At 42.7% G+C, this 23,705-nt stretch overlaps 1 protein-coding gene across 1 annotated transcript in view; it reads right to left on the bottom strand.

Moving 5' to 3' along the window:
* Window positions 1-423: 423 nt before the first annotated feature.
* The window catches only part of GRM7 (glutamate metabotropic receptor 7), a gene marked incomplete at both ends in the record, with an annotated part of 645,729 nt that continues 622,447 nt past the window's right edge, over window positions 424-23,705 (bottom strand). Inside the window, one exon of the mRNA XM_080718117.1 lies at window positions 424-473. Coding sequence (XP_080574243.1) covers window positions 424-473 — 50 coding nt within the window. The remainder of the gene's footprint in view (window positions 474-23,705) is intronic.

Genomic DNA, 23,705 nt, shown 5'->3' with positions numbered 1-23,705 from the left:
GTTAAGAGTGCAAAAAGTCCTCACAAACTGTACAGAAATTTCCAAAACCTTGCAGCCCGGAAGTACATACATAGAAAGACAGGTCAGCCCCAATAAAACGGTCCTGTGGCTTTTAATGCTCATCCCGGAGAGCCAGGGCGGGACTTGGGTCTCAGCTCTCCCCCCCCACTAGGGAAGGTCCAGAATTGCAGCCAAATTGGCAGTGCTGATACCAGTGACTTATTAAGCCAAGATTAAGTAAGGATATTTCATAAAGCAGCTGTGTTAGGACACTTGGATTCTGTAACACTGGTCTCCCGGCCGGGGCAGGTTCCTCCGGTGATGGCAAGCGGGTAGGACCAAAGGAGTCCTAGGCCAGGTTGGGTGACGGAATAACTTGAGGGTCTCTTCCTCTGCCGCCGTGGTCCCGTGGCATGGAACAGGCTAGATAACCAGGTTATTATAACTGACATATTTCTTTTTTGCAGCAGGGCCTGGGGGGGGAAAAATTAAAAGTCAGTCGTGGCCGTGACCCTGTTTGCAATGCAAAAGGTAGAGGTTGAAAGAGGGCCGTCGTGACTGGTACCGCGTCAAGGTGGGCTGAGGAACCACATAGAACTTGACGCGCCCCTCTTTCGAAGTTTCATCTACTGAAATCTGCGGTTCCCTGTCGTACTCAAACCATGGGGCTCTTTTCTCTGAGATGTTCCCAGCCTTCCTCACATCCTCCTTTTGGTGTGCAAAGTTAGGAAATTTACCAGTGGTTGTAATGTTTGCTAATTAGCCAGTCCTAAACTTAAAGGGTCCACCCACGTGGCACCATATTTGATTATGTAGGCTGTCCCCCGGACCTGTTAATAACAAATGTCCTTTGTCTGGGAGAGGTCTGGCCTAAATTTAATTTGGGTTGACTCAAGATTAGGTCAGCCCCAAGAATACCTTCTCCAGTCCCCATTCACACAATCAAGTGATTTTAGAACAACCTTTACAATCTCATCAGTGCACTGTAAATCAAAGTTTGCCCAGCTACTCCCATTGAGGTTAGAAGCCAACTTAGATCTGCCAGGCATCTTGATACACACAGTCTACTTTTCTTTATATATCGAGCAATTTATTGTTCATTTCGGCACAGTGACCCTAGAGCTCTCCTTCCCATATTCATTCATTCATTCATTCATTCATTCATTCATTCATTCAAATATTGCTTCCCTTGTAGCAAACACAGTCAAACACCAGTGAAAAGCCAATGAGCAGCTATTTATCAGTCTGCAGCCCTTCCCTTTGTGTGCAGCAGACACCAGTATCCCCAGCTCTGACTCTGCTTTAGCCTGTGGTCCTCAGTACCAAGCAATGCAATATCTATAAGAGGAAATCCTCTTTATTTATTAAACCTTAGTAGTTTTGTATCAACTTCTGCTGGACTCAGAGTAGCTGTCATGTATCATTTACGGGTGGCTGGTTTTGCGTGCTCCTCTTGGGTTCCAAATAGAGCTGTTTATTCAGCACTGAGAAGGAACAATCATTTTTCTAGAACTCCTGTGTTGATTTAGAGGTGACTAGACGCTCCTAGCACTAATGTTCTGAGACAGAGACTGTATCTGACGCTTTTAGTAATGTTTCTCATATGTTATCAATGCATAGAAGCACATATACATTTTTCAAAATACTGGGAAAATACCTTTATTTTCCGGATACAAAATTTAATTTTTCCCTCTGAGGGCTTCCAACTGGAAGGCTCACTTCTCCGTTGTATCATATTGCACTTTTTAACTAAAAGGGAAAATTGGATTCTATGGAAATCCAATGGGAATTTTCTGAAAAATTCCCATAAGAGGCTAGCCATACTATACCTTCAGTGGATAAACAATGGGTCTCAACCTTGCTCAAGTCCAAATTCCCGAAAGCAGGTGCCCACTGTTTTCCTAGCATTCGTTTTAACCCACAGTGTGCTTGGTTTGGGTAGGGGAGGAAAAACTCAAGGGTGATGTTTCTTTATTTTTAATTTTTTATTGGTGCATTATATTCATACATCATATTGGGGTAAAAGCTTGTGTGTAAATACATATACACATCACTTATTTAACCCCCACCCAATTCCTACCCCATTCCTTCCCCATCGCTCCTTCCCTTGCTTGGCTTAGTGGTTGACTTCAATATGTTAAGTACATTGTGTGTTTTAGAGATTTTCCTCTTCCCCCCTCCTTTCTCCTCCTTTAGGTTGTCTTGTTTGCTCCTCTATAGGATTTCCTTTTTCATCTAGAGTTCCTCCTATGACCCATTTCTCCCTAGCTCTCACATATTAGGGAAAGCATCTGATTTCTTATTTTTGTGACTGACTAATCTCACTTAGCATAATGTCCAGTTCCATCCATTTCCCTGAAAATGATGTAATTGAGAGGTTTGTTTTTTTTAATGGCTGAGTAAAATTCCATTGTGTACATATCCCACAGTTTTGTAATTCATTCATCTGTTGATGGACATCTTGGCTGGTTCCATAGTTTGGCTCTGGTGAATTGTGCAGCTATGAACATAGATACACATGCATTGGTTTGGTAGATACCCAACAGTGGTATTGCTGGATCATATGGTAGGTTTGTTCCCATTCTTCTGAGGATCCTCCATACTGTTTTCCAAAGTGTTTGCACTAATTTGCAATCCCACCAACAATGTCTTAGAGTTCCCACTTCTCCACCTCCTCGCCAGCATCTGTTGTTGTTTGTGTTTTGAATGATGGCCATTCTAGTTGGAGTTAGGTGAAATCTCAGGGTAGTTTTGATTTGCATCTCTCTGATTGCCAGTGATGTTGAGCATTTTTTCATGCATTTATTGGCCATTTGAATTTCTTCTTTTGTGAAGTGTCTATTTAGTTCATTTGCCCATTTTGTTATTGGATGCTTTGTTTTCTTAGTGTTGAGTTTCTTGAGTTCTCTGTATATTCTAGATATTAGTCCTCTATCGGTGGTGTAGGTGGCAAAAATCTTCTCCCATTCTGTTGACTCTCGATTGAGGTTCTTGACAGTTTCCTTTGCTGAACAGAAGCTCTTCAGTTTCATGCAATCCCATGTATTGATTCGCCTTTTAGTTTGTTGTGCCTTTGGGGTCTTGTTGAGGAAATGTTTATCTGTGCCTATGTGGTGCAGTGTTGGACCTATGCCCTCTTCAAGGAGCTTCAAGGTCTCTGGTTTGATTTCCAAGTCTTTGATCCATCTTGAATTGACTCTTGTAAAGGGTGAGAAAGTGGGAAAAATTTCCATTTTTCTGCATATGGTTAACCAGTTTTGCCAACACCATTTGTTGAAGAGGCTATCTTTTTTCCAGTGTATGTTTTTGGCCTTTTTGTCAAAAATCAATTGGCTGAAAGTGTGTGGACTTGTTTCTGGGTCTTCTATTCTGCTCCATTGGTCGATGACTCTGAAAAAAACTGCTGAATTACACCCGGTTGTTCCGCAGCTGCTGACCTCAGCTCCCTGCCCACCCCTCCTCTCTGGAGCCTGGTGGGTTGTTGAGTGCACTGATCTGGAGCTGTCTTGTGAATTCTCTGCCGCCACTGGCAGTATGGTGCTGCTGTTGTGCCCTCAGCCATGAGTCCGGCGTTTCTCCTCTCTAGTTTTGAGCTCCGTTTTGAGTCTCTCTCCTCTCTGGTGTCTGGTGCTGCAAGGGAAGATGGCGCCGGCATGGCTTGGCCACTGGAATGCGAGCTGGGTTCTTTTCTGGTGTCTGGTTGTTCTTCTAGCCTTCTTTTTCTCTGTCCCTTGTATTTACAGTTTTTATTTCTCTGCTGATGGTATTTTCTGGCTATGAAAAGTGCTGATTTTGTGGTAATAGAGATCGATTGTTAGCGGGACTCGTAATCGCCACTTTTCTTGGTCTCTATCTTCCCCATGGTTCCCTTTGTATACAGCAGCATCTGGGAGGATTCTGAGAGGGGCTGGAGGAAGGTGCCAAACCCTATGAAGACCCCAAGTAGAACAGTGGCTTCAAAGGACCTCTAGAGTCACATGCTCAGGAAATACTGAGCACAAACCTGTATCCATCACCTCCTGAGCCCTAGAAAACTGTCTCCACCACTCTGACAGAGTTCTCCTGTTGCAGACACATCAGAAATCAGTTGTGTTAAATGTGGCTGAGAGGAGGATAACAGGTTTGAGGCCAGCCTCAGCTACTTAGGGAGGCCCTCTGCAGTTTAGTGAGATCCTGTTTCAAAAGAAATAATAAAAAATAGGGTTGGGCATGGTGGCACACGTTTATAATCCCAGTACTTGGGAGGCTGGGACAGGAGGATCGTGGTTCGCAGCCAGCCTCAGCTAATTAGTGAAGCCCTTTGCACCTCAGTGAGACCCTGTTTCAAATTAAAGAATATAAACCAGGGCTGGAGGTATAGCTCGGAGGTAGAATGCCTCTCCCTGGGTTCAATCTCCAACACCACCCAACAACAACAACAAAAAATGAAGTATTATTAATATCTGGCTGACAGCCAACATATGATAGAGCTCAGTCAATATTTGTTGGAAGGCTAAACGAAAAATGAACTTCCACATTCAACTACAGAAGTCTGTAGCAGCAATTCTGAAAGTGAAATATCCACCTGCTGAGGTAACATCCACAGTAATTCTGTCTCGTGGATGGGGCGTACAGATATTTTCTTACTGTTCCTTGATTTCTTACACAGGGCCCGGGTTGCTTTTTTAAACTACATACAGAGCAAATACATTCTCATCATTTATTCCCTTTTCACTCAACTTTGTTAACTGCATCGATGTCAGATGTCATCGACTCCAGGAGTTATTTGTTACTGAAAACTTTCCAAAGAAGAGCTCATCAGCATCAGGAAGTGTTATGAGCATTCTGCTGTGTTCGTACGAGAAAACCATCTACAGATGCTGACTTATCAAATCAATACAAGTCGGTCTTCAAAACATGGCGCTATGTGAAAAAGAGGTCGCAAATGAAGATGTATAGAATAACTCCATCTTGTGAAGTTTAAGGGACATAAAGTAATCCCATCTTTGGTTTATGGGCAACTAGCCATGTTGGGACAGTGGGGCATATTCCAACTTCAGGACAGGAGCTCTGGCAGGTGGGGATGGGGAAAGACCGAAGGCAGAGATAGGGAAGGGGGTGCATTTTAACTGGCTTTATTTCCTGTCTGTGGTCTTAAGGAATGGTTCACTTGAAGCAAAAGAAAAGCCAATATATAAACATGTGTTATTCAGTGGTGTGACATATTTTTCTGTTACTCTTTTATGGATGTGTGAGTCAATTCATATGAATACTTCTAATATAAATATCTATATATACACATTTTTAAAAGGACTCTGAGCACATGGTATCTTGCTAATTAATGCTCATATTCCTTATTAATTACAAATAAAGAATTTTTAAAATTTATTTTTTGTTGTTGTTGTACTGGGGGTGGAACCCAGGGGCTTTTCTACCTCCGGGCTATACTCCCAGACCTATTTTGTATTTTGTTTGGAAACAGAGTCTCATTAAGTTGCTGAGAGCCTCTCTAAGTAGCTCAGGCTGGCTTTGAACCTGTGCGACCCTCCTGTCTCAGCCTCCCAAGTACTGGGATTACAAGTGTGCGTCCCCACGCCTGGCCTACAAATGAAGGTATTTAGTGTAGGATTTGGGAAAGAGCCATGATTTTATTTAATCAGTGGATCCTCAGTGAAATATTAATTTTTTTCTTTGCTATTCCCTCATTTTTACACTTCCTTTAATGGGGTTACAAGCATTCCACAGAACTTACTTTGAGAAATACAAATTTTTGAGACCAAAGGGCTCTGAAAAAATTCAAGAGTAAACAATGAACTTGCTGAAGTTAATATCAAGGTGAGTTTTGGGTTTGACAAGAAGCACATTAAGAATGAATTAGAATGGCTGACCTTTATGTAGCAGGTATGTATTAGTGAATTATAAAACCCAGTGTCCTGAGACCACCTCATTGTAAACATGACTCTTCAAGATACCTAGTTTGAGAACTACTAACATCAGTAGATTTAAAAATTCAGTTTGAGATTTACTGACATCGGTAGCTTTTAAAATTCAATAAGGTCAGGTGTGGTGGTATATACCTATAATCCCAGGACTTGGGAGGTTGAGACAGGAGGATCACAGGATCCTCTGCCACTCAGTGAGATCATGTTTAGAAAAGAAAAAAAAAAAAAAGCCAGTGTGGTGGCGCACGCTTTTAATCCCCACGCTTGGGAGGCGAAGACAGGAGAAACGTGCAGGTTCGAAGCCAGCCTCGCTGGCTTAGGAGACCCTGTTTCCAAATAAAAAATATAAAAATAGGCCTGGGAGTGTATCCCGGAGGTAGAAGGGTTCCATCCCCAGTACCACAAAAAATAATAATAAATAATAAAAAAGTTAAAAAAAAAATAGGCTGGGATCTGCAGTAAAATGCCTCTGGATTCAATCCCCAGTACCACAAAAAGGAAAAATAAAATCAGTAAGGAAATGCCATCTACCATTCTTCTTTCTTACAATCTGTAACATTATGGGCCAAAAAAAGTTATCTATTTGAAAATAAAAAAGTATATTTCCTTAGCAAGTGTTTCATTGGAAAAACTATCTTGAGCTCAGCAATTTTCTTTCCTAGACCATAAACTGCATTGCTATTCAAATAAATGAAATTATCGGGCACCACAGCCACTTATTTTATTTATTCTTAAGGCCAGAGTGGTTTAAAAATAAACATTATAATACACTGGACATTTCTATGAAAACTACATAAATTGCCATTCTAGGAACTACATAAACTTTGTTATAATTTCGCTGCGAGGTTTCTAAGCAATTCTACCCCAAATAAAGGAAATACCAAGGCTTATCATTTGCATAGAAATCTGTAATTTAAAATACATTTATGCATTATGTTCTCCCATGAGAAACTGGGATAATATGAGTGCTTCCAGATCAACAGTCCACAGGGTAAAAATGGCTCTCCCCGTTATTACAAAGGCCCCGAGAAGTCTGGCATAGTGGCACAGTGCTAAACCAGTCAGCCAAGGGGCCAAGTCAGAATGAGGCCTGGTGAGCCAAGCTGTGGCCAGGTCTTCCTGCCCCAGCACAAAGAAAAGGGTCAGACTGGAGCATCAGGTGACCTCGGTTGGAATGCTGGTTTCTCAGAGGCTCCAATCATTCTGGTGCAAGATGGGGATCATGAATACTACCTCTCTCTCTCCAAGCAGTCAGAGGACCCAGGAAGATAATTCATGCAAAACATCAGTGAATTCCATTACATTCTGCCAAATACAATCTCTAATTGTCAAAAACACGGCTCCAATCTTAATTGCATCCAAAACAGTGCCCTGCGCTACAGTATTGTCAGCAAACATACCGTAAAATGTACAGTCTACATATACATTGTGCAGTAGGTACCATGAGAACAGTATTTTTTCAGCTACTATTCTTTGGGTTAAAACTCAATGTACACAATGGAATTTTACTCAGCCATTAAAAAAAAAAAAAACCTCAATTACATCATTTTCAGGGAAATGGATGGAACTGGAGGACATTACGCTAAGTGAGATTAGTCAGTCACAAAAAGTAAGAAATCAGATGCTTTCCCTAATATGTGAGAGCTAAGGAGAAACGGGTCAGAGGAGGAACTCTAGATGAAAAAGGAAATCCTATAGAGGAGTAAACAAGACAACCTAAAGGAGGAGAAAGGAGGGGGGAGGAGGAAAATCTCTAAAACACACAATGTACTTAAACATATCGAAGTCAACCACTAAGCCAAGCAAGGGAGGGAGGGATGGGGAGGAAATGGGGCGGGAACTGGGTAGAGGTTAAATCAGTGATGTGTACATGTATGTCCACTGATGTATGAATATAATGCACCAATAAAAAATTTAAATAAATAAATAAATAAATAGTAAAAGGTAAAAGACAAAACAAACAAACAAACAAAAAAAACCAAAGTGAACCATGACTGTAACTCCTCAGAATTTATTTGTCTTTTTTTTTTTTTTTTGGGTGGTACTGGGGTTCCTGAAAGCCCTTCTACCTCCGGGCTACACTCCCAGACCTATTTTTATATTTTTATTTGGAAACAGGGTCTCCTAAGCCAGCGCGGCTGGCTTCGAACCAGCGCGATCCTCCTGTCTCCGCCCCTCAAGCGCGGGGATGAGATGACAAGCGTGCGCCACCGCGCCCGGCCTTTTATTTGTCATTTTGAAACAACAACATTCTTAGTTCCCCCTTTCATCCTCTAAGCAGGAGCGAAACAGCTTGGTGAAAATTGAGAAATCAATTTTCAATTCCACCATCAGAAGAGTGAATGAACATTCTAGTGTTTCTGTAAAAAAAAAAAAAAAAAAAAAGAAAAAGAAAAATCTAATTTGTCCTTTAAGATGTGAAGCGTCAAGCTGAGGTTTACGTGGTTCTTAGAAGATGCATTTGGAAGAAATAGACAGGCCTCTCTGTCTTGAAATCGCTTCAAGCTTGGCTGAGTTAAAATCTGGGTAATTTGACTGCTGTTGTATATGTGTCTCCTCTGAAGAAAGAGATCCAGTAAATTACTGTATCAGAGAAACCACTTTTCCTTATTACGCACTTTGCCTGCGTACTGCAAAGCACGTGTGTCTTTTGCAATTTCGGCGTATTACAGAAGCGCGCCTTCTGGAACGTATTAGGGTTGCAGTGCAGTAGCGAACGCGTCCAGGATCGAGGCTGCGCACCAAGTCTGTCTTAAGGCCAATCTTACAAAAAAGGCAAGAGTGAGAAAGGCCGCAGAGTGGGGTTTAGCGTAGCTAGAGGCAAAGGTCCCGCTGAATTCAAGGCCTTGCTGTTTGGGGACAGGTTGTTCACAGTCCATCCATCCATTCATTTCTGTACATGTCCGTCAAGCTTGATTATGAGCTCACAGGGCGCTTGTAAATTGGCTGTAAGTTGGAGATACAAAGGCAGAGAAAGACAGTCTCTCCCTGGACCAACTTCTGGCTCCCTCCGATCCAACACACATTTATTGACCGCCTACTTTGTGCTTGCTATGGTTTGGGGCTTCGCTCCCCCATGCGTTTTGTCCACAAAGCACATCAGACTCGGCTAAGGGACCGAAGGCAGCACTTCAGCACCACCCTTGGGGGCCATTTGAAACAGCAAAATCACCAACAGAAGATAGCACAGCCAGCCGAGTGTGGCGGTGGTGCTCGCCTGGAATCCCAGTACTTGGGAGGCTGCAACAGAAGGATCACGGGTTTGAGGGCAGACTCAGCGGCTTCGTGAGACCCTCAGAGACTTCCTAAGACCTCATCTCAAAATAAAAAGGGGTAGGGTTATATCGCAGAGATAGAATGCATCTGTCTTCTCTTCCCTCCCCCACCTTAGTTGATTTCTTTCTTTTTTGTGGTGCTGGGAATTGAACTCAGGGTCATTCTATCTACAAGAAGCCCCCAACACTATATTTATTTATTTATTTATCTATTTATTTATTCATTGAAACAGGCTCTTGGCAAGTAGGTGACAGCTTCACTAAGTTGCCGAGTCTGGCTTCCAATTCACGATCTTCTTATCTCAGCCTCCCAAGTACTGAGATTCTAGGTGTGTGCCACCATGGCTGAATCTTTTTAAGTTTTAAAGCCGAGTCATCACACAGGTTCGAAAGCAGCCTCAAGTGAGGCTCTCAGCAACTTAGTGAGACCCTGTTTCCACATAAAGTATAAAATAGGTCTAGGAGTATAGCCCGGAGGTAGAAGAGCCCCTGGGTTCCACCCCCAGTACCATTAAAAAAGAAAAAAAGTCTTACTAAGTAGCTGAGGGGTCTCACTATTGCTGAGGTTGGCCTTGAACCTGTGATCCTCCTCTCTCAGCCTCCTAAGTACTGGAATTACAGGTGTGCCACTCTAAGATTAGCTTGTAGTTAATATTAAAATGGCTCCAGATAAAAATATATAGATATAAGTACATAGGGCAAAATATAAAAAAAAAACTGTTAAAGTCTTTCTGGTGGATTATATTACTACTTCTTCTACCTTTCCAAACATTGTGAAAAATTTCATGGTAATAAAAAAAATTGGGACCTTCTGTAGCTAAAGTAAAAGCGTGACAAGTTTTTGAAGAGAGCATCCCATCTTAATCTTAGCATTTCTGTTACCAAGAAGCAATGACGTCAAGTCAGTCTCTTTTGTGTATCTCCAGGAAGAGACGTGAAGGACTTGTCATCATTCTTCTGGGTTGGCGGAGACGCCCACTGCTCCTCACTTGAGAATGGTCATCAAGTATCTCCTAGGTAGAGCGGCAGAGCTATGGGAAAAGGAAACAGAAATACAAAGATATCTCCCCCTTGGCCGGGCGTGGTGGCGCACGCTTGTAATCCCCGCGCTTGGGAGGCAGAGACAGGAGGATCGCGCAGGTTCGAAGCCAGCCGCGCGTGCTGGCTTAGGAGACCCTGTTTCCAAATAAAAATGTAAAAATAGGTCTGGGAGTGTAGCCCGGAGGAAGAAGGGCTTCCAGGAACCCCAGTACCACACACACACAAAATAATTAAAAAAAAAGATATCTCCCCCTCAGCCACCTGGTCTTAGACACATCACCCTGTCTCTTCAAACCTCAATTTTCTTATCTAGACAACGAGCAAAATTAAAATACCAACCTCCAAGGTTGTCAACAGGATGGAGAGGAGTTAGAACAGATTTTGATACAAATTGATGCTGTAATTTTGGCTCTGGTTAATCTTCTCTCTGACTGCCTTTGGATACTAAAATACACATGGCACATTGCAATCCTATTTTGTGTATTTTCCCCTCCTGGACAGAAAGGGTCCTTCTACATTTGGTCAGCCTGTCTATAAACAAAATTCTTTGTGTGGTTTAGACGTGGCCGGGACATCAGAAGCTGTCCTCAAGGAGGTTTAAGGGGTTGTCAGAATACCTAGTATGTTCTGGATGTCAGATCACCACCGGCATGTCCCCCTCGTACCCACTCCCTCTGCAGAAGTACCAAAGTGACATCTTGTGCTTTCAGAGGTTGCACCAGTCAACTGGATCGTAAGGGTGAAGCAGAGATTTGACGGCTGGTGTTAAGGCACAACTGACGGGTTCTCCCATTCAGAAGTCTCGTACAAAAAATCGATGGTTGTTGCCCCTCTCACATACAGTTTCTGTCACCTTGTGACACCTATATGCAGTGGGAGAACTGTTAATTATCGATTCTGAGGAGCCTCGTTGTAGCGCTGTTATGCTCTTTCAGAAATCAATTTTCTGGAGATTATAAGTGTGCATTTATTTATGTAATGCTCGTATCCCTTGTGGTTTAATAAATTAGATATCTACTGATTAGCACGTAAGAATGGCAGATTAGCCAAACTGAGTTATTCCATTTTTACCCACTACTCAATTTGTAGTGAAGCATCGATCTGTGTGTTCATTCATAAAGCAGAATGAAGACTGAGACCGTAACTAAGTTATCAAAGCTGTCCATGCCTGGATAGGGCAGGTGTGTGTGTATGAGCATGGCTTTCTATTACCCAGGATGGATACAAAAGAGACTTGGATATTGGGTATATATTTCCAAGTAAGCTATGAATCCGATACTCCAAATACCCTGTTGCATTCCCATGGGGAGTCTAACTAATTCCATTTATGGGACAAATCTTTATAGAGGCAAACAATAATGTGCCCCACCCCCAAAACTCTTTTCTTGATAGTTCTATTAGTCAGATTTTTATCACTGTCACCAAAATGCCTGACAAGAACTTAGGGAGAGGAAAGTTTGGTTTGGGCTCATGGTTTTAGAGGATTCCATCCATGGTAGGCTGGCTCCAAGCCAGAAACACCATGGTGGGAGAGTGACACAAGATTGCTCATGTCATAGCCAGAAAGAAACAGAGAGGAAGGGACCAGGGACGAAATAAACCTTCCAGGGCATGTCCCCAGTGACCTTCTTCCTCCAGCTGGGTCTCAGTGGCTCAGCTATCGATGGATTAATCCACTTGATGGGTTCATTGGAATGGTTTGATCCACTCATGTTGACCTGGTTTAATCTGCTGATGAGATCAGGACCCTCCTGGTCTGCTCTTTGCCTCTGAACTTTGCTACACTGGGGGCCCTGCTTGCAATGTGAGGCTTGGAGGGAGACACTCTAGACCACACCGTAACGATAGGTCTCGTTTCCTAGAAGTTAAGGAGGGAAGTATTGATTCTATTAAGAAGTTAAGCATCGATTCTGGGCAAGGTTCCCAACAGTGCAAACACTTGTGCTTTGCATCTAGCACGCGTTGAGCATTTAAAGATGTGAAACTGTGCAAAGCCCTTTGTATTCACTAACCCTTTTAATCTTTCCAGCAGGCCCCATGAATTTGGCACCGATATTATATCTATTATATAGAAGGAGATCTGAGGTTTAGTGAGATTAACAAACATATCCAATGTCATTTCAGATATTCTCCCCTTTTCCAAAACTAGAGTGGAAGAGTAAGAAATAATTCTCATCTAACAGGTTTTGGCACTCTGCTCTGTGCCAAGCAGGCCTCAATTAGAAATTCCAAGAGGTCACAAGCAATGTCTCTATGGGTCATTTATTTCTATATCTATTAGTTCTTCCACATTTGATTTTTTTTTTTTTTTGGTCTGAAATTTCATCTCTCCATTTCCTCTGAATGTCTTGGGGGAGTGCTCAGGAAGTTGGGGTATCTAAATTTCAAGAGGCTGAGATGCTTCCCTCTGCACACCAATACCACTAACAGCAAAGCCCAGTGGCTTCCTCCCCTCTGTCCACTATCTCCTTGATTCTCTTTAAGGGAGCCAGGGCAGAAAAGACATACCCCATTTTGGTGGTTCAGTGAATGGAGCACAGGGACATGTGCCTCTGAGCAACATCCCCAGCTGTATTTTTTCTTAAACAGGGTTCTCACTAAGTTGCTGAGGGCTGTGTTGAGTTTCTGAAACTAGTCTCAAACCTGTGATCTTCCCGTCTCAGCCTCCCAAGTACTGGGATTACGGGCATGCCTGGCTAGGAAAAAGCTCCTTTTAAACAGAAATGTACTGTTTAGGCTTGGAGCAGAGATCTGACGTAAATAATGCAATCCCAGGCCACTCCTTAAATTCAGAGAAGACTATGACAGGGAAAACAAGAAGTCGAAGAGTGTCCAACCTTTGTTCTTTATTCTTTTCCCAAGGAGATGACGATATTGCCTTGGTCAGTGGAATAAGAGGCCTTAGAAAGTATGGTTAAGAGCTGTGATGTATGATCTTTTAAGATATCTCAAGGCCTCTGTTTCTTTGCATTTAAAATGTCTGCAAAAGCATGCATTGATAGTAGGGCTGTCGGGGGGATCTTTAGCACAGTGCTACCCGGTTAATAAGATGCTGTTTTGAGCACCCTCATAAGAAGCTTCCATCTCCTTTGTAACTCTGCCTTTCCAATTATCAGCATCAGAAGCAAGCCATTTAGGTTAGACAATGCAATTCGGACCCTCAAATCCTATCTAAAATCAGCTGGTGGCCCCTGTTTCACAGGATGAACTGTTCTTATAGGATGTCATCTCAACATGAAATTGTTGTGAGACTTGAAATTGCCAATTTTGCTGTTCTGGCCTGGAGTAGTCTAAGTGCTAGACTCGATCTTCAATGAAATCCTTTAGGCCTTTGGGGAAGAACGTTTTAGGACTGTGCTGGGGTATGTAAGGAGAGACCGTATTCTTGCAAAGGAAACTCGGGAGTTCAGTTAGATAGTAGATCTTCATATCACTTCAGAGAATAAGAGTAGTCATCTATCTCCAGATGACAGCATCTGGATAAAGAAATATTTTACCTTGCGGAAAAATTTTTATTTTTAATGACATCGATGTATGAAATTTTGGATATCAGGGGCATACTGGCATATCTGACTTGTCCTGTTGCTAAAGAGATTATCATTGCCTTTTTGTAATAAATGATTCCAAATAGTTACTATTCCTTAAATTTTTTTTTTTTGTGTGTGTGTGGTGCTGGGGATTGAATCCAAGGGCATTCCACCTCTGAGCTACACCCCCAGCCCAATATTCTAGTCTTTATTTTAAAACAGGGTCTCAGATGCTTTCCCTAATATGCAAAAACTAAGAAATGAGTAACAGGAGGGACACTAGGTGAAGGAGGAGATCCTACAGAGGAGCAAGTAGGGCGACCTAACTGAGGGGATGGGAGGGAGGAAGAAGGAAACTCTCTAAAGCATATGATGTACTTAATCAAACATATCAATGTCAAGCACTAAGCCAAACATGGGACGGAGGGAAGGGGAGGAAATGGGGTGGAGATTGGGTAAGGGCTAATTGGGTGATGTGTGCATGTAGGTCTACACAAGTCTTGTATCCCATTAAGATGTATGGCTACAATGCACCAATAAAACAAGTAAATAAATAAAACAATAAATAAATAAAACAGGGTCTCACTAAGTTGTAGAGGGCCTCACTAAGTACCTGAGGCTGGCTGTGAACCCGGATCCTCCTATCTCAGCCTCCCAAGTCCTGGGATAACAATCATGTACCGCAATGCCAGGCTAGTTCCTTTATTTTTAACTGTCATAAAATTTATGCCATCACTTGCACAGTTACCCATCCCATTGGGAGAAAAGTTAAACAGCCATTAGTGAAGAGATATATGCCAGTTCCATAATATGAGCCATATTCAGGTTCAGGTTCTAGGACTGTGATTGGCTATGATTCAAGATCTTTAAACCCCTCTGGGCCTGGTGGCGCATGTTTGGAAGCTGAGATAAGAAAACTGCAGGTGCCAAGCCAGTGGAAGGTGCTTAGTGTAACCCTGTTTCAAATTAAAACACACACACACACACACACACACACACACACACACACACACACATACAATCTTCAAATCCTGTAGAAAATGAACCACCTGCCAAAACTGCCAGTGTTATCTCGCATTGGACATTTTTGCCCATAGGAAGCACTCTGGGCAGTGCTCCTAAACTTGGACACCTGTGGCCTCTGGTCCCTCAGTCCTACATGACCTGGCCACAGAGTTGTTCCCTGGGACAGACATAGGTACCAACCTGTCAGTCACCTCCCAGCTAGGATGCCCACGTGGCCCAGAGCCCCTGGCTACGTCTCCTGCATGGGTGGACCAGCCTTGTGCCTCTGTGCCTTCTGGCTCGTATTATTTGCACTGTCATTTCTACCCCCACTTCATCTATGCTGTTGGTGAGATTGCTGGTGTCTGGCGATAGCTTTCTCTTTCGCCTCTCTTCCATTATGCCTGTGTTTCCAGATCTGGCCTTTCTTGCAGGCTTGGGATAATTATTGTATGCTATCACTGGTTTCTCTTTCTTCTAAGGATTCTTTTTTGTTGTTTTGTTGTTAGCTCTTCCTAACAGTCAGTTAGTTACAAGCTTTTGTTTACTGAGAAGAAAGTGAGAAGTGAAGTATAGAATGGAGGTTATAGAAAGAGCACAGGCTGACGAGGAAGAAGATGAGGAGATACTGCACGTGCTCCGTGTCTTCATTTTAGCAAAGGGAGATACCGCGAGGCAGGAGAGTGGAGAACAGGAGCAAAGGGGAATGAATTAGAAGGTCCTTGGGGCTGACACACTCTAGCTTATTTCTGGTGCCGTGGTGAGTCTTTTCAACGGAAAAGACTCAGTAATGGTTTTGAAGGTTCCCACTTAGCTTGTCTTAATTTCTGCATATGAATAATATATCCGTTGCTTTTCTTCTAAAGGCCAATTCAGAGAGATGATGGATTGAAGCATTTGTAATCTGACAACCCTTTGGTTAGCTGGCTATTTTTTGGTCTCTAAGGGAGAAGAAGTATACCACAGGCTCCCAGGTCTAGAGAAATTTCCAGTTGCCTGATTTAACCTTTCGAAAATTGTCATCAGTGAGAGAGAGGGTTGTGCTCTGTCTCTGCCTTGCTGGCAAATACAGTTGGCTGAATTTATTTTTTTTAAAGATTAAAATTTTAGAAGTAGTTTCTATCCATTTTGGGGTGATTGCAAGATGAAAGCTCAAATTGGCCCATCTGTGATTCATCCATTTTTAGATGGGAAAGAACACAGGTCAAAGTCACCCACTTTGAAAAGGGTAAAGGGAACAAATAATCTACTTTCAAAAAATCAAGATGATCTCAGGAAGATGTCCATTCCTAGCTTCCTACACATACATTTAGCACCAATTGTCAGAAGAAAAAAAAAAAAGTGAACCCAAGTCACTCCCAGAAGTCACACCAGAGCAAAATCAGATTAAATAATGCCCAGTATGGTTCTCCAAGGAAAAAGAATTGAACGATGTATTTTTGAATAAGAATTTCAACCATGAGGAATAAAACACAGAGGTTATCGCGCAACCCCAGGCCAAGCAGAAAATTCGGTAAACATCAAGCTCCTGAATTCTCATTCAGTGCTTAATAAAGGTGTTACTGGAATCAGTTTGGATGAATTTACCTACTTTTCAACCAGTTGTCTTGATATTCCATATATGTAGCCCAAATACCATTTTTGTAACAGAGCCATCCATAAAAACAAAATAAGTCAACAGTGCTGTTAAACTGGAGGAGGGCGCCTAGATGAACCATATGATGGGAATGCATTTGACTGTAAACATTTTCCTGTTGCATTTGCTGTAACGACTTACAAGTAGACTCAGGCAATCATCTCTCTCTTCTTACCATATTTTCTGTTTCATAAAAGCTTACAGAAGCTCCCCTACATCTTACTCTATGTCCTTGGCTTTGAGATATTGACAGGTAAAGTACCAAACATTGGTATGATTTCTGTTGGAACCGGTATTGGTTCAAGTTACAGACTGTAATCCATATTCTGCGAAGTATCATTTTCTATATAGGCCAAAAGAAATAGAAAGAAAGGGAATAAATGTATCTTGGCCCCTAGGTTGTTATGAAATGAATTTGGATTGCTGGCCAAAGGGGTGAGCATTTTATTTTATTTTTTAAATTTTTTTTAGTGGTACTGGGGGTGGAACGCAGGGGCTATCTGCCTCTGGGCTATACTCCCAGACCCATTTTATATTTTATTTGGAAACAGGATCTAAGTTGCTGAGAACCTCACTAAGTAGCTGAGAACCTCACAAAGTAGCTGAGGCTGGCTTCGAACCTGTGAGATCCTCCTGTCTCAGCCGCCCAAGCGTGGGGATTATAAGTGTGCTCCACCACGCCTGGCAGGGGGTGAGCATTTTAATAAAGCTTGTTAGGAAGAGGGCAGCATGGGTGCCAACCAAATCATGTTCACAGTTAATCCCCTCCTGTGTGTTTGTGAATTTGGCCAACACCCCGCGCGTGGTTAGTCAGCTATCTATTGGCCCAGGCTTCAGACAGGTGAACTAGACCTTAGGCTCTCTAATATAATCCTGCACCTAGGATGAATGATGGAGTCAGGAGTACAAGGGGCATGAATGGCTCTGAGGGTTAGCTCCTGGCTCAGGGGAGGGCTGCTGAGTGCCTGCAACTTCTTTGCAGAAGGACGTATAAATGAGAAAAGAAGGAAGAGACGAGACAAATATGGGGTGGAAAGTAAAAAAAGAATGTGCCAAGACAAGAGTAAAAAGAAAGGAGGCTGCGAGTCAGAGCTTTGGCCTCTCTGTACGTGCAGAGGACATAGGAAGGTGTGTTAATGAGTCAGTCTTGGAGCTGGGCCTTGGACCCCCGGCTGTCTCTTGCCCTGTGACTCTGGTCAAGCCGATTAACCTCTTCAGTTACGTATTCAGAAGGGTAACAATGGAACCTACTCATTTGGTGAATTTTGAGCATTATACAAGCAAATTCTTCAGTGAAAACTTGCACTCATAAACCTTTAATAAGCATTTTCTATCACTGCGATTAAGTCAGACCTGAGAAATACCACATGTCGCCTTCCCTCTAGCCCACGGCTCTTTGTCTTAGCAGCCATAGGAGATATACAGAAATACATGATTTTTATTACAAGGCAGGTGCTTACCGGTGTAATAGGAATTGTGGCTTGAAATCCTTGTAAAGTAAGCTGAATTTTGGAAACTTGGGAAATGCCAGTGTTGAGGTTGGCTGACTAAGGGATGGTTTCTAGTTCTGGGCCTTTCTTCACTCAGTCTGCCATCTCTGGCATGCAAGATGTTTTAGTTTACATTTTGACCGTGCATGGTATTAACTATCGGGCTTTGAGCAACTGCAGAGCACATCCCACCACGAGTTCAGCTCCCCGGAAGGTTGAGTGTTGCTGGAGATTCCTGGCTGCTTATTTGCATTTAGCAGAAATAGTTACTGAACATCTAGGTGTTGGGTCTCATCACTGCGATGACCCCAGGGCTCCTGTCCATCCCATCTCACTCTACCTCACAAGGATCGACTCACATGGGGCCATAGACACAAAGGATGGAGCTAGTTCTAGGGGTTTCTAGAAAGATCGGGAGCTTTGAAAGTATGACAGTTGGGAGTTTCTTCCTCCGTAAACCCAGAGCCATCTTTCTCCCTCTCCTCTCCTCTCCTCTCCTTCTCTTCTTCCTCTCCCTTCTCCCCTCCCCCTGTTCTTTCTCCTCTTCCTCTTTCTTTCTCTATCTCCAGAGAATTCTTGCTTCTCCTCCATATATTCAGAGAAATTGGGTCTGAGGCTGCTGCCCAGTTTGGAAAGACCTTGGGGCAAGTCCAAGCCATGTCTGCCACGGGCTTCAGAAGACTCAGCTCACTCCCGCGTGCTTTCTGCACCAGGGGCTTTGACAAGATGAATCTTCTGTGCAATTTAATCTCAGTTTTAATGTATGGATTTGTGAAGTTGTGCGATAACTGGGTATCTGTAATATTTTGGTAAGTTGTGCAAACAATGTATTTCCCCTGGGGACCTTTGCGGGACTCAGCCTACGGCCATACTGCCTTCATCTTTACCAGCCATCACTTCATCTTAATTCAGAGATAAGCAAATAGTCAGAAAGATTTTTCTGATATCACAGTGATCTGTCCGCATTCTTATATAATCGTCGCCAGCTAAGTTATTATCCCCACACAGAAAAGAATATTGTCTTATTAAGTTGAATGGCACATGATTCCTACTTTAACTGCAAGTAATACTAACATTGAGTATGTGGCATCCAAGCCCTAAAATGACTTCTTGGAAGTGGATGCTGGCCATATTTAACATGCTGTAATCTTTCAGCAGATACAGTCACTTAACTACTTTAGAAAATTATATAATGGCTCCCTCTGAGCCTGTTACACCTGAGGACGTATTTCCTGCTGCAGAAAGCATTTGAAGTGTAAGTTACACAGATGAAGCAATTCATTTATATTCAGAATTCCTTAGACATTCCCCAAAAGATTTTAAAGAACAGGTATACAATATTTTGCTACTTTCTTTATATACCCCCCATAAAAACATTGTTTCTTTTAGTTCGGAAAGTACTTTCTTTAAAGAAACAGTCTTTGTCTTAAATTTGGTTACTTGTTTTTTCAAAACGATTATATAAACCAGTAGGAAAAATACAGAATGGAAATCGCAGGATTGATAACAAAAGACACAGATAAAAAGCAGATGCAGTTCTTAAAAGGACAATAGTGAGTTATCTTCACTGAGAAACAGTCTAAGCTAAAGGATTATAAGGACTGAAATAAATAATAGATGTATGAGGTCTAGTACAGTCTCAAAGGAAGTCAGACTAACATGTTCTGACATCTGTTCACTCACTCTTGGACCAATTGGCATGAACTTTTCTCAGAATAGGAGAGAAAGGGGTCAGCTATGTTGGAGATAGGGCCATGTTTAGTTTTCAGGTGGTCTGTAGGGTAGAAATGTGTATTTGAAGAGCAATGAGACCAAATACTGGTAGCTAAGCTTGCAACATTTCCTGTATGAATCTCTTATAATCCTGCAGAAGAAAGTAAGAGTAGCAAGCCATTACTATCCCACACTGGAAACCACATTTGTGGTCCTGGGAGAGCCAACCTCAAGCACCATGTTTGTGAAGCAAGGTGAACTCTAAGTTTAGCCACTACCTTGGCTTGGAAGAGAAGCTGCCAGCTGGGTTCATTGCCACTGGCTGGACATATGTGTGGTGTACCTTCCTACCTGCAAAGCTTCAGAGGTGGAATTAAACTGGGGTCCGGTGTAGAAGCTGCTGGACACTCTCGTCACCAACACAGCTGAGCTCACAATTGGTGTCTCTTTACACTTAACAGTAAATGAATTTAGTTCTAGTCTGTGAGACCAACTAGTCCCTAGAGGAATATCTCCAGAGGGACCTCCGTGTGGTGGGTTCTTGGCTGGTACTAGGTAGCTGAGTATTTATATGTGTACAAGACTGAGCATGAAGCAGGATGGGACAGCAGACCAGTGCCAAAGAGTACCTGTCAACTAGTATGATAGGAATCACGCAGGAATGTTACCAAACTCTGGATCTGACTCAGTTAATCTTGGATGGAGTTAAACACACAAGTATCTAAATAGCCTTTGGTGATGCCAATATGTTTGGTCTAAGACCAAAAGAGGGGTGTGTTAAGAACATTTCTAGAAACTTCATTGCTGTCAGGCTTCCTTTATCACTCCTGGCCTTGTTGACCCACAGCTTAGAGAAGCCACTGGCATTCTCACCAAATTAAGGCAGAGAAGTAAAGAAATCTGAAAGGCACCCAGGGTGGGTTTTAGTCTTTGGTTTGTGACACAGAAATGGTTGCTTCATTTTTTCTCTCTATTCCTTTCTACCTATGTGTAATGAAAACCTTTGCAAGTATCTTTTCCCAGAATGGAGTCTGATTTGTTTAATAAGGCATTAAGGAAAATTCCAAGCTTGCTGGATAGCACGGAGCAGTAAAGTGTCCTGTTTTCCACCCCGGCCGTATTCACTAGATAACACTGTCAGTAAAATAGGATGAAATAAATGGAAATGAGTGCTTAGCTGAGATTGCTTTTGCCTTCCCATTCTGCGTCAGAAGGTTAGGAAAGATGTGCTATGGATGGGGTTTAGAAATGAGCTCTTTTATGTCCACGTGAACTCGTGTGTGTGTGTGTGTGTGTGTGTGTGTGTGTTATACTGGGGATTGAATTCAGGGACCTTCTACCTCTGAGCTACACACCAGTTCTATTTAATTTTTTTATTTGTAAACAGAGTCTCACTAATTTGCAGAAGGCCTCACTAAATTGGGGAGGCTGGCCCTTGAACCTGTGATCCTCCTGTCTCAGCCTCTCAAGTACTGAGATTACAAGGTTGTGCCACCACACCTGGTTCCACATGAACTTCTGCAGACTGTGTGCTTCTCTTGGGTGGGCAGATGCCTCTAGGAGACTCAAACCACTGCTAAGGAAGCAGAACCCATGGCTCTTTCTCCAGGTGGCAGCAGAGGAGCCCATTTCACTGTAACACCTTTATTTTATAGTTTTAATCACTGCTGTGCCCTGAGTATGCATTATTCTATGAATGTTTTTTTGGCATTAATTTTGAAACTATTCTATGACGTAGCTATTTTTCCCCTTGCTTTATACATAGAAAAACTCACAGATGAGAGAACTCATTCAGAGCTACAGAAGGAAGCAGAAGTGGATCCCCAAAGCATACCATGTCTTCTCAGGATCTCTGAACTCTTATTACAGCTTAAGGTTCAACAGGAGCCATGTTGAGGACTAAATTGTGCCTCCATTCTCCCAAAAAATTATATGTTGCCATCCTAACCCTCAGTAGTTGCACATATGACCTTGTTTAGAGAGACGGTATTTGCAGATATAACTGAGTAAAGAAGACACTTGATGATATAACAGAGTACAAATGGCAGGATGACAGAAAGGCTCATTGTGAAAGTTATTCACTATCCAACTCATAACATGTCCTCACAAGCCTGCTTCATGATGCCTAATTGCGTATCTTAAGTCAGTGCAGAAAGAGGGAGAGATAAGCTGAGGAGGCATATGCCTGCCCTGTAAGTAGCATATTGCTATAGTTTGTACCTTAAGTGGCTCCCAAGGCAAATGTGTTAGACTCAGTCCCCAGGGGGCACTGTTGGGATGTGGTGAAACCTTTAAGGGGCAGAGCCTCATGGGAGGATTTCAGGTTATGGGTGAGGGGGTGTGCCCTTGAAGTGGACCTCCCCCCCTCCCCGTGTGTGTCTGTCTCTCTCTCTCTCTCTCTCTCTCTCTCTCTCTCTCTCTCTCTCTCTCTCTCTCTCACTTGCTGGCCACACATGGGCAATCCTTGCCATGATGTGCTGGCCTATGGCAGGACTCAAGTCAGTGGAGGTGCTGAGTGCCCCCAAACAACCCAAGTCAACCTTTCCTTTTTGTAAGTTAACTGTCCCTTAGGGGTCCACCTCTGCTTTTTATTGTACCTTTGAACAAGTTCCCTCATCCAAACTATTGTTTTCCTGTATGTAAGATCTCATGGAATAGAGATCAATGCCAATCGTAGAATAATGCATTTTCCGGGTAAAGAATGTATCATAATGACATAGAGCTGTCCCATTGTGCCTAACCCTTAATAAACACTCACCAAAGATCGACTGATAGAAAGAGACAACCTACCCCATTACACACACACACACACACACACACTGAGAGGTAGGGCCTCAGCATGGGAGGACACAGGTTTTAGATAGCTGAGAAAAATGCCCTGAAAAGGTGACCCTAAGTAGACTAGAGACAGGGACAGGTGAGCAAGGTTCTGGATCAACAGAATGGTACATTTGAAGAGATAAACAGTGTCTGTACTGAATAGCATGTAGATTATCACAGCATTGAGAATAGGGGCAAAAGGAGATTATAGAACGATTTTTGTGGCGTCTTATCCCATACTAATAGGTGTGGGCAAAAACATCCCACATGGGAAGAAAGGCCGGATCCAGGTGGGGTGGGGCTGGGCATCTCACAGCCTGTGTCGCTTACCCGGCCAGGTCCACAGCCCCGCCATCCCTCCGCCTGCCACAGCATGGGCATATGCGGCTGGCACAGTGTTCACGTAAGCTACTCACACTGGATTGGTCCTCTGCCTCAGTTGCCTTCCTGGACTCGCTCCTCCTGGAGCCATCTGAAAAGGTCCCAGAAATTCAAAGGACAGAGCTGAGCAAGGCACCCTAAGATGACCTGGAGTGCAATGACTGGCCTTCTGCGGGGGTCGTGTGCTCACCAGGTGACAGGTCTGCACTTTCTGCAGAATCTTTTGCTATAGGAAAAGTTGGTCCTGGGGGGACTTTCAAACATCAGAGTTGTGTTTGTATTTTAATGAAAATAGCTTTAGATCTTTAGCATCCTGTGTTCTTTTGTCCTGAAAATTAGGCTGATTATAGGTTGTTAATGTACTCTGAGGAAATAGGCTTAAAGTCTTAAAAAATCTAAACCTAAGCAGTAGTATAAGTCTTATACTGTAAGAATAGTACTTTTTGGTTTAAACAATTTTTTTTTTTTTTTTGTGGTACTGAGGATGGAACTCAGGGGTATTCTACCTCCAAGCTATTACCCCCAGCCTGATTTTTAATTCTTTATTTTGAAGCAGGGTCTCACCAAGTTGCAGATGCCTCACTAAGCAGCTCATGCTGGTTGCAAACCCGTGATCCTTCCGTCTCAGCCTACCAAGAGATTGGGATTACAAGCATGCGCCCCACCACACCCACCTAGGAATAGTATACTTTTTTATGTTGTAGATCTCCACTTACGGACCACATGTATTATACATATAAGCATACAAATATGGTGCATATAAGTGTATAAGATATGTGCATATATCACAATAATAGTCTCAATCTGTTTTTTTCTACATCTCACTTTTTCATGCATATGAAAACTGACATCAGATGAGTGATGTGTGTATATATGCCTCTACCATCTTCTACCCC

The sequence above is a fragment of the Muscardinus avellanarius genome, assembly GCF_963383645.1.
Source record: "Muscardinus avellanarius genome assembly, chromosome: 22".
Lineage (NCBI taxonomy): Eukaryota > Metazoa > Chordata > Mammalia > Rodentia > Gliridae > Muscardinus > Muscardinus avellanarius.
This window is presented reverse-complemented; position numbering and strand designations above follow the sequence as displayed.